At 46.7% G+C, this 12,064-nt stretch overlaps 1 protein-coding gene across 1 annotated transcript in view; it reads right to left on the bottom strand.

Annotated features, from left to right (window-relative positions):
- LOC147100370 (potassium-transporting ATPase alpha chain 2-like) overlaps positions 1 to 12,064 on the bottom strand; it is a 55,719-nt gene that overhangs the window by 5,088 nt on the left and 38,567 nt on the right. The window contains exons 15-16 of the mRNA XM_085968030.1: positions 9,073 to 9,227; positions 7,261 to 7,384 (exon numbers count right to left, since the gene is read on the bottom strand). Of these exons, the coding sequence (XP_085824156.1) occupies positions 7,261 to 7,384; positions 9,073 to 9,227 (279 nt within the window). The remainder of the gene's footprint in view (positions 1 to 7,260; positions 7,385 to 9,072; positions 9,228 to 12,064) is intronic.

Genomic DNA, 12,064 nt, shown 5'->3' with positions numbered 1-12,064 from the left:
AAGTGTGCTGCGTGAGGATTTTTTGTAAGGTTATGTATTCTTTTAATGAACATGAGTAGGCCATTCAATTAGATTACGGCTGCACAGTACTTCAACTCCATTTATCCGACTTTGATCCATATTCCTTGATACCCTTGTGTAATAAGTCTGTCAATCTCACTTGAAACTTTCAATTGACCCACCATCCATAACGTTTTGAGGAGAGAATTCCAGATTTCCACTACCCTTTGTCTGCTTCCCAACTTCATTCCTGAATAGCCTAGCTCTAATCGTGCCCCCTTGTTCTGGAATCCCCCACCAGAGGAAACAGTCTTTCTGTATCCACTCTATCAAATCCCTTTATCATTTTAAAGACCTCAATTTGATCATCCCCCCAACCTTCCAAACACAACAACAACAACTTATATTTATATAGTGCCTTTAACGTGGTAAAACGTCCCAAGGCACTTCACAGGAGTGTTATAAGACAAACAATTTGAATACAAGCCAAGTTTATGCAGCCAGTTCTCTTTTTGTAGGGAATGCACCCTCCTGTCCTGTCCCACCCCTGGAGTTTTTGCTCCATTTTCATCACCATTTGACCCAGCGCCTCATGCAGACCAGTCCAGGCCACTCGCTCCCAGGCCAATAACAGCCCCTGGAAACTCCTAATCCAATTTTACCTCTAATGCCTGCCTCCACTCAGTATCTTCCTGTGCAGCTACTTAACATCCAGAAGACAGAAGACTGGAGGTCAAACCTACCAATCTCCACTCTAAGGCACAGTGAGTCAGAGCTCCAATGTTCAGTGCTACCACGCTGCAGGTTCTCCGTGTCCGAGAGGCATCAGGGCTTTCAACAGGAGGCCTTACCCTCCGAGGGTATTCCGACAGCACTCCTCCTACCTCCAATTAAGCGAGGAACAATGCATTAGAAGGCTCCGTTTCATTCACCAAGGAGGTGGTCACAAAACTCTGCCACCTCCTGCAACCAGACCACCTGCAACCAGACCTCCAGCCTCAGATCAGGACGACCACGGCTCTTCTCTCAGTGGCAGTCAAGGCCACCGTCGCCCTCAATTTCTTCGCCAGCGGATCCTTCCAGTCTGCAACAGGAGACATAGCTAACATCTCGCAGTTCGTCATCCATCCATCGCTGCATCCAGGTGGTCACAGAAGCTCTGTACAGCAGGAGAAGGGACTATATTTCCATCCCCATCGCCAGAGAGAAGCAGGACGAGCGTGCATGTGGCTTTGCCAGGATAGCGGGATTCCCCATGGTGCAGGGTGCCATTGACCACACCGCTTTGCGGGCACCGCATAACAATCCTGAGATCTTCTGTAACTGCAAAGGCTACCGCTCACTTAATGTGCAGTTGGTGTGCGACCACGGACAGCGAATCCTCAATGTAAATGCCCGCTAACCTGGCAGCGCCAGCACTCTTCCAGCCACCATGTCAAGCTCGCGACTGGCTAGTCGGAGACAAGGGCTATTCGCTCTCCACCGAGCTCATGACTCCCCTCAACAACTACAACTCTCCTGCCCAGCACTCATATAATGAGAGCCATGCTGCCACCAGGAACATCATTAAGCAGACCATCAGGGTGCTCAAGCAACGGTTCTGCTGCCTTGACCGCTCGGGAGGAAACCTCCAGTACTCGACTGAGCGGGTGTCCCATTTCATGGTGGTCTGCTGCATGCTTTACAACTTGACTATCATGAGGGCCCAGCCCTTGCTACCAGGGATTGCGGGATCACCTCAGGAGAAAGAAGAGGAAGAGGGAGAGGATGAGGAGGAGGTGGAAGAGGTGAGGAAGAGGAGGAGGATGATGAGGAGGAGGAGGAACAGGAGCGAGGGAGGAGGCAGCCACTCAATTGGCCTTCTGGAAGGGCAGTCCGTGACCACCTCATCAGACTGCGGTTCGAATTAATTAAACCCCAGATCCCCATTGCTCACCACATCCCCATTATTCCATCCCTGTCACAGCCATATCACAGTGCAAAGCTCAAATGAGAGACAGTACAAAAGAATCCAAACTGAATTCATGGCTCAGATATTCCGATGCCTACGGGTGGGTAAGCACTGTGTACCCACCCGTAGGGACATCGGAAATGCCGGTTTCAGGCATGCGAAGCGCATGCGCTGAAAACCAGCATTTCCGATCTGTCAAGAATCCTCCGCCTGCCCTGGAGAAGGGCCTCTGCGGGCGGAGAGTTCCGCTTTTTGGAGAACCTCCGCCCGCAGAAAACCCTTACAATTCTTACGCCTGGTAAAAGCGGGCGTATGGCCTGCTTTTACCAGGATAAGAGTTGAAAAAAGTTTTTTTTTTTTAATTTCACTGAGTTATCATTTAAAAATACTTTTTTTAAAAGTTTATTTTTAGCCCCGTAAAAAACTTTAATTTTTTTTTTCAAAAAATTTAATTTTTTGTTTAAAATACTTAATGTATTGTAATTTCAAGTCATTTTAAAAATGTGATTTTTTTCAAATGTATTTAAAGTTGTACTATGTTTTTGGGGTGATCTCCATTCATATATTTGACAGGTCTTCCTGTCAAGTGTATGAAGGGAGATTCCCTTCTTTGATTGGCTCCCCATGGCCCACGTGATCCCAGGGACGCTGTGAACTGCCTGCGCCTCTGGGATACGTGGGCCCTGCGCACCGGCAGTTTGGAGAGGCCCAGGAGCGGAAGCGTGTGCGTCCCGGGAGCCCTCAGGTAAGGGCGGAAGGCCTGCGATTGGAAAATACGGGCCAATAAATTTATCAAAAATCAGTGAACACATAAATATTAACTATTCACCCTTGTCCAATCCCTTAGTGCCTCTCGTTACTGTGCCTTTGCCTACTCTAGTGCTCCTACAAAGTGTTGGCCCAGTGGCTGCAGCAGAGCTGGTGAAAGGCTGCTCAGTGTCCATGCGGGAGGCTTCAGATGGCCTTGCAGGACGCCCTCGACCAACTCTAGGCCTGGAAGGCCCGGCTGTAGACTGCACCACCTCAGCATGGGCGGCGGCAGTCTGGCTGGGCTGGCTGGATGACAGGCAGCGACAAGGACAATGGTGGAATTGCAGTGGTGGGAGCAGGAATGCTGTCATCCTGAGAGAGGACAGCAGGTTCTTGCTCCACTGACCCACTGCCACTCCCCCGGGACAGCACCTCAGCGTCCCTAGCAATCTGCTGGAGCACAGATTGCTGGACTGCTGCAACACCGTGAAAGCCCCGGTCGACGGTGGTAGACCCAGCCACGATGGCAGCAGTCAGAGCTTGTGTGGCATCAAGCTGAGATTTCATGAGAGCAGTCTGAGAATCAATGGCACCAAGCATAGACTGCATTATAGCATTGGGCCAGAAATTCCAGGCCAGAAGCGTGAGTACGGTCGGGTTACTCACGCATCTGGCCGTTGGAAATGCCGGCGTTCAGCAGGAACAGCGCATGCGGGGAACGCCGGCATTTCCAGACCCGAGGTCTATTCACAGCGCGTGCGACTGCACAGGCAGTGCTTGCGCAGTGAACTTTGTAGATTTCACTGATGGATTCAGTGAGGGTAAGTCCCTAGAACCTGCACTTGAAAAAAGCAAGTGTAAAGTTGTTCATTGGCTGGGGAAGGAGATATATTTTATGGAGGAGCTTATGAAATGCAATATTTAGGTTTGGGAAAGGGAGGGAAGTTATTTTAAGAAATTTTAAGTAAGTTTTAAAGTTTAAATTTTTTTTTTTTAAACGGGTTTTCAGAACGGTAGGTAGAAGGAGCAATTGTGGCTGTGTGAATGGAATGTGAGAATGAGTTATGTATGTATGTCCACATATATTCCTTTACGTATATATGTTTTATATTCCTTTACTAATGTGTATGAATGTATATTTTTAATTATGATTTTCCAATAAGTTACTTTCTCTGAGTCATAATTAAATAATACATTCATAGACATAAGTAAAGGAATATATGCATAACACGCAAAGGAATATATACAGACATACATACTTTCAGAAGCTCCACGATAAGAAATATCTTCCTCCGCAGCCTCTGGAGCAACTGTACCCATGCTTTTTTCATGTGTAAGTTGTAATGACTGGACCTCACTGAAAGCATTAATGAAAGCGGCGAATTATACTGCGCACGCGCTGCCTGTGCAGTCGCACGCGTTCTGCCTCTGAACCCCTTCGTTCAGAGGACAGGAAATGCCGGTTTTCCCCACATGCACTGTGCATGCTGAAAACCGGCATTTCATCCGGCCAGATGCGTAAGTACCCCGACCGTACTAGCGCATTTAGAAGGGAATTACTGGGCCAACATTTTACATGTCAATAAAATAAAAAATTTAACAATTGCACAACTTGCCCCCTCGCATCTGCGACTGAGGGTCCAAGGAGGTGCATTGCGCAAGAGGTCATCATCGTACGTATCCTCACACTGTTCCCTTTGGGGAACTGTATGAAGTGGTGGAAGGATTTATGGCCGTGATTAACGCTCATTCCGTGACCGTAACCATCTTTGAACCAGCCATTAGGGTGGTTAGTCCTATGGCGGGCGGGTTTTACGGGCTCCCACAACCCATCTGAGGGGGGGGGGGCCACCAACACCCACGGACGCAAGCATCCCGCTGGATGTCCACCCAGAATTTAAAGTTGGAGCTCCGACTCCACTTGCCGGGACTGTCTGGAGTGGGGTTCAAAACCCGACTCCTTCTGGCCCAGCGGCGGGGATGCTTACTGCTATGCAAAAGGCCCACTCCGCACAAAAGGTGACACCCATACGTTTCCTGCGCCTTTTCCCTCCCCGTGACTGGAGCCCTATGCTGCCATTTCACGTTGCTAATTGGATTGGGCCTTTGTCATAGCGGTAGGATCCCCGCCGCTGGGCCAGATCAGGGTAGGGTTTCGAACCCCGCTCCAGACAGTCCCGGCAAGTGGAGTCGGAGCTCCGGCTCTAAATTCTGGGTTGACATCCAGTGGGATATTTGCGTCCGTGGGTGTGGGTGGCCCCCCCTCCTTGTATAGCTTGTGGGAGCCCGTAAAACCCTCCCGCCATAGGACTAACCGCCCTAATGGCTGGTTCAAAGATGGTTACGGTCACGGAATGAGCGTTAATCATGGCCATAAATCCTTCCACCACTTCATACAGTTCCCCAAAGGGAACAGTGTGAAGACACGTATGACGACGACATTGCTAAATAAATAAATGGAATTAAAAAAATTCTTTTAGGGCTTTTAAAAGTCTTTAAATTGCTTTAATTCTCTTTAAAACTACTTCAGATTACTCAAAATAATGTAAACATTTTAAAAAGTTTATAAAAGTTACCAAAATCTTCAAAAAACTTCCAAAAACCTATTTAAACTGCTGCTTTGCATGTAAAAATCCTTAGCAGCTTGACAGAAACATTGGGGGTGTGTCCAGTGAAACTGAGACCTCAAGGGGCGTGTCTCACTTGCACTGCACGCTCCTGGCTTCGCGCTGGCTGCACTCCTGGGCGGCGTGACGTCATACGCTGCCCGGGAATGTGCTTTCTATTTCTGCAAGTTCAGGCGTCCCAGAAGCTGATCGGCACGAGTGCGGGGTAAGTGCAAATACGGGGCTTGCACGCGCTGCAAGCCCCGTTCTGGAATTTCTGGGCCATTAAGATGCTGCTTCGCTTCCACCTGTGCAGCAATGGAAGCTGCCAGATCACCCATCACACGCGGCATCAGGTTTGGGTCACCTCGGTCTCTCTGGGAGTCTACCATCCTTTGCAGACTGGAAATGATGGGCCCCATGGTGTGCGCAGAGCCTTGTGCAATGTTGGAGGTGGACTCCTCCATGCTCCTCACCATTACCGAGAGGCTCTCGGGCACCCTTGCCATTGCACCTATCATCTCCGTCTGCATGCCCATCACCCTTCTTCTAAACATCTCCCCATCAAGGTCCTCATCTGAGTCCTGTGCAACAGAACTCTCACGCGAACTCGCCCTCCGGGGAGCTGGCCCCCGAGCTACCCTTTCCAACTGGCCTTGCTGCAGCCCACTCATCCCTGGTGCCTCACCCTGTGCAGATCCCACTACTATACTAGCCTCTGAAGAACATGTAGTGCCAGTATCTGAGCTGGTGCCTGCGGGTGAGACATGAAGTGACGCGGTGTGTTCTTCTCCCGCCTCGCTCTCTACGGTGCCCTCAGGGCCAAGTTGCTCAGGTGCTTGCTGATTATCTGAAAGCATAAAGGCACAAGAGTCGGGTTAAGGTGAGGGGAGGGGGGCAGGAAGGGAGAAATGCATGCATACAGCATGATTAGCTGGAAAGTGTGAAACGCTTGTTGGGTGAGGGGGAAGTGGGATGTGAGAAGAAGGAGTAGGGATGAACGTCGCTGGTGGCCACGGCGCCCACCACCTGGCACCCAATAATCTCCAGCACTCTATTTTCCAAGCAGACAGTGGGTGTCGGCTTGTCCCCTGGCTGTGTGCTCCTGCTACTTTCTGTTGTGCGCCACTTGGCCTGCAAGAGAAAGGAAAGTGTGTGAGTGAGTGTGGAGCAATGTGTTTGGGTGATGTGCCTGCCATAGTTGAATAACTGTCATTGTGTGCAGTGTGTGAGTGTTGGTAGGTAGAGATTGTTGGTGGGTGAGTGCTGAGGGTGTGGTGCTTTGGCCAGTGTGTGCAGACAGTGGTATGTATCATTTGTAGAAGTATTCACTCACACTGACCACCCAAGTGAGGTCATTAAATTTCTTCCTGCACTGTGTGTGGGTCCTGGGCACCACAGTGCTGCCCAAGATGTGCTGCGCTACCTCCCTCCACATGGTGCGGAAGACTTGCGGCGAGGGCCACCTGCCACTGGCCGGGTAGAGCACCGCCCTCAGTCTCTCCACCGCGGACACCGATTCCTCCAATGCTTGATCGCAGACTCTGCGGGCTCTCTCCCTGGGCGTGGATCTGCCATGAGTACAGCTGCTTCAGTCCTCCGGCTCCTTCTCCTTGACCTGCTGCTGCTGGCTGAGGCAGTTGCACAGCCAGCAATGCTGAGAATGAAGTTCTGCAGCATCAATGAACCTCCCCTTTAAGAACTGGAAAAAGCCTGCGGCAATCATGACTTGCGATTAGACTGCACCTGATATTGGTCCACCCTTTGAATGTAACGCCAATGAGCTTGGGCTTAAAGACTTGAATTAGCACTCCAATCATTTCTTTGAGCAGTGAGCATGAATTTTACATGCAGTCTAAAGCATTAGCTCCTGGTGCTAATTCTCTAACTTTTCTAATTTTACCGCCCATTCCTGGACGATAGTGAATTTCTAGCCCAAAGTTCTCTACTCACCAACTTGCAGATATGAATATGATGCAAGCTGCAAGTTCACCAGTCGATCTTTTTTGGGGTTTCGGGGTTGGACATGCATTATATCTCTTTCAGCTTTCTCATAAGCCAATGAAATGGATGGGATCTGTTGATAAGGCAAAACGTTAATAAAAAACCTTTACTAATGAGTGTTCCTCAAAAATCACTGCATTTATATGTCACAGGGTTCAGATACATTGCAGTGGGGAAAGAGTTAAACTGACATCGCTGGCAGTTTCACTGAATAGTGTAAGGAAGACAGGGACTAACATGAAAGACCACATTCATAAAGATGCGGTCAAAGATAGCTGACCTTTAGAGAAATATAAAACAATTAAATGGAGACAGGATGTCCAGCATTTCAACTGCCCGTAAGAACTTTATTACCTAGGTCACATTCCAAGGTATCTTTTAATCAGCATTCAGCAGTTTGAGTGATTGATTGAGGAGGCAGCTTATACATGTTTATATTAAGATTTGTAACCAATCCGTGAAGGTGCATGCAGGATCCAAGATCCAATCAGGTGGCAGGAATGAATTTAACATGAGGTGGCCATGCTTATTGCAATGTATAAAAATGTAGTGTTTTCTGTAACAATTTGGAAAGGTCTGGCTAAGACAGAGCAGACTGTTTCCCCACCGGTGCAATAAAGACAACTTGACTATCGATCGAAAACCTTGTGTCGAGTGTTGGTTTAAAATACTCCACAACATACATAATACAATAAGACAAAGGAGTTTGTTTGTTGCTAAAGCTTCCTGCAATTCAAAAGGAAGAGATCGTTCTGACTCAAAACTTGTACACATCACTGGCATTTATATATTTTTGGTAAACACTAAGTTTCACTTACCTCTTTAAAGGGCGCAGCAGTATTTTTGCACTGTTCCTTTCGATCTTTAATTTTTCATTTAGCTTACCATGGAAGTTACGGAGCTGAATAGCAGCAGAAACAGTAGGAAAATGGCACAGTGAGGACTACCACCTTACCCAACCTCCAACCTTTCGCCAGGATCCCTGCTGGCAATCCTTTCCCCACCCATTTATTGTAAACTAGCTGGAGTGCCCGGCGGTGCCGAGGCTTTTTCGAGGGCATGTTGTTGTTGGAAAAGAGAGAGAGCGACTGGGGGGGGGGGGGAGAAGAGAAGAGAGAGAGCGACTGGGGGGGGGGGAAAGAGAGAGAGCGACTGGGGGGGGGGAAGAGAGAGCGCGCGACTGGGGGGGGGGAAGAGAGAGCGCGACTGGGGGGAAGGGGGGGAGGTAGCAATGGCAATGACCCCGATATCCAAAAATGGAAGGAAAGAGCAAAGTAAAGGCCTCCCTTCCATCCAATCTGGCTTCCGTGCATCTACTTTTGAGGGCTTCAGTCTCTGCCCAGGCCTACAATGCTACAGCTTCCTTCACACTTGGAGTTTTTCTGCCCTTTTAAGGCCCCTCGCCACATCTTATATCTCACGATAGCATCATCAAATTTCCCTTTTCGACCCTGGTAGGCTGCCTATTGTAACATTGCTTGAACAGTGAAATTACATCCACTATTTTCCAATTATCAAACATTCTAGTCAGCCTTCCCTCTTTTAATATGTAGGCTGAGAATAATGAATTAATTCTCTGTGAGAGTCTGAATAATGCAATGTGTGAAAGAGAAAATGTAACTTGGAATTAAACTTAAACTGCCCATTATTTTTCAATCGAGCAAGAACCAAGCAATCATTAATCAGCAATGATGGTAAGGAAAGAGGACAAAAAAAAAGTCAACTGATAGAACTGATTCTAGATCAGTAGTAATTGCTTACAATATCTGTGCCCAAGTCAATGAGGAGGATGGTAATAGTACCAATGGGAAGGGGTATACTGGCGATGATGTAAACAAGGAATGGACACAATTCAGCCATGTTCTTGGTCAGGGTGTAGGCGATTGCCTTCTTCAGATTGTCAAAAATCAGACGACCTTTTGAATACATTAAACTGATTTAGTAATGAAAAAACATTTACAGCCTGACATGAATTCATATATTACTATGATATTTTATATATTAATTTGCAAATCATAAAACACAGACCTAAAGGAATGCTTGGATGTGCAATATAGACATTTATCATGTTCCAGCTTCCTAACTTAATTTCCACAAACCCTAACTATAGTTGAATAATTGGCCTGGAAATATTTAAGGTATGGAGTCCATGATTCCTTAAGTGTTGTTCCTCCTCCATATACTCGATGGCGTTACTGTTCTTTCACCTCTTGCAGCTGAATTCAAATTCAGCTCACACTGACGGGACAAAAATCTCTTCCATCAGTTCAGTCCAACATGGAGTTAATGTAGGTAGTGTCAACACACCTCCTAGAAGGTGCAAGCCCACAGCATTAAACTCTCCACAATTGGAGCTAAATTGGCAATCATAAGGCTACATCTCCCATTATTGCAAAAAATTATATCCCCATTTATTTATCTTAGGCAATCACAATTGGTTTGCCTGCCACTTCATGTCTGTGCAGAGGTTTTAGAAGAATCAACATTGACTGTGCCCAACCACTACAAAGCAGCAATCAACAGTCCAGACAAAATGCCGAGCTATATAGCCAAAATAGTAGAATATAAGTTCGAAGAAATCATACTCAAACTGTTTAGCACCTAGTCAAACTATATGTTGAATACTGTGTTAATATCTAGTCACTGAGAAATCAAGGAGATTTTCAAGTCTTGGAAACAGTTCAGAGATGAGCCAGCAGACTGATTCCAAATGTCAGAATTCTGAGTTATAATTAAAGGATAAAGAAGCTTTGTGTGAGGGGTATCTTATAGAGGTATTTAAGAAAGTAAAATAGTACAGATAAGGTGGATCCGGAATACTACTACGGACCATGGGTTCAAACTAGTAAAAGGTAAACTTAGGAAGTTCTTTACTCAACGAGTGATCAACATATGCAATCGACTTCTGGATAGAGTGGCAAAGGTAAAAACCCTGGAAACATTTGTTGGGTGCTGTGACGTGAGATTGTAGCTCTTTCTGGATGGATGAGCCAAGATCGACTGAATATCCTTCCTCATCTGTACCTGTCCCATGAAAGTAAAGGCCACTTTGATGTTTACAGAGTTGTAACTGTCTGTGAAGGCTGAAGTAAGAATCCTTGTCAAACCGGGCAATTGTTTGTTTCTTATGGCAATCGAGGCCTCAGATAAGCCCATCAGTAAAACTTCGAGAAGCAATGTTGATGCCAGTGACTTTGAAATCCAAACTTCACCCTCAATAAATACATCAATCAGAACTTTTACAATACTTGTTTTAAAAAAAAGGTCTGCAAAATGTGAAAGAACAACAGTTATCTTTTCTCTATGCGCTAAGATGAGCGTCAGCAATCCTACTAGGAGAAAGGAACAGAGGCTGAGATCCAGCAAGGGCTTTGTAACGATGTAACTGAGTGAAGAAAAGCCCCTGACCCAGGTGGCTGCACATGTTGCAAAATTTTTAAAGATTGGTCCGTAATTTCCGATAGGAGGCGTCCTGCGTGTGCAGGCCTCCTATCGGAAAAAAATCTACGCTCTTACACGAGGGCTCCCGAGGTCCGGACACCTCCGCTCCTGGGCCTCGCAAGCATCCCTGGGATCACGTGGGCCAGGCCAGCCAATAGGAGAAGGGAATCTCCCTTCATACTTTTGAAAGATAGACCCTCAAAAGTATGAATGGAGATCACTGAAAAAACACATCAAAACATTAAATACATTTTTAAAAAACCATCACGTTTAGTTAAAATGAGTTAAAATTACATTAAATTAAATATTTTAAACAAATTTTCAGAACCTCTCTGGCCACAGGGGAGGTGCCAGAGGACTGGAGGACAGCTAACATAGTACCATTATTCAAGAAGGATAGTAGGGATAAACCAGGGATTTACAGGCCAGTGAGTCTAACATCAGTAGTAGGGAAATTATTGGAAACAATTCTGAGGGACAGAATTAGTCTCCACTTGGAGAGGCAAGGATTAATCAGGGATAGTCAGCATGGCTTTGTCAGGGGGAGATCATGTCCAACCAATTTGATTGAATTTTTTGAGAGGGTGGCTAGGTGTGCAGATGAGGGTAGTGCAGTTGATGTAGTCTACATGGACTTCAGTAAGGCTTTTGACAAAGTCCCGCATGGGAGACTGGTCAAGAAGGTAAGAGCCCATTGGATCCAGGGCAATTTGGCACATTGGATCCAAAATTGGCTTAGTGGCAGGAGGCAGAGGGTGATGGTCGAAGGTTGTTTTTGTGACTGGAAGCCTGTGTCCAGTGGTGTACCGCAGGGATCGGTGCTTTGCTGTTTGTAGTGTACATTAATGATTTAGATATGAATGTAGGAGGTATGATCAGTAAGTTCGCAGATGACACGAAAATTGGTGGAGTGGTAAATAGCGAGGAGGGACGCCTCAGGCTACAGGATGATATAGATAGGTTGGTTAGATGGGCAGAACTGTGGCAAATGGAATTTAACCCTGAAAAGTGTGAGGTGATGCATTTTGGGAGGACTAACAAGGCAAGGGAATACACAATGAATGGTAGGACTCTAGGAAGGACAGAGGATCAGAGGGACCTTGGTGTACTTGTACATAGATCCCTGAAGGCAGCAGGGCAGGTAGATAAGGTGGTTAAAAAGGCATATGGGATACTTGCCTTCATTAGCCAAGGCATAGAATATAAGAGCAGGGAGGTTATGATGGAGCTGTACAAAACGTTAGTTAGGCCACAGCTGGAATACTGTGTGTAGTTCTGGTCACCGCACTATAGGAAGGATGTGATTGCATTG

The sequence above is a fragment of the Somniosus microcephalus genome, chromosome 26, assembly GCF_052327205.1.
Source record: "Somniosus microcephalus isolate GS21.2 chromosome 26, FLI_Smic_1.0, whole genome shotgun sequence".
Taxonomy (NCBI): Eukaryota; Metazoa; Chordata; class Chondrichthyes; order Squaliformes; family Somniosidae; genus Somniosus; species Somniosus microcephalus.
The sequence above is the reverse complement of the archived record's forward strand: the minus strand, read 5'-3'. Positions and strand labels throughout refer to the sequence as shown.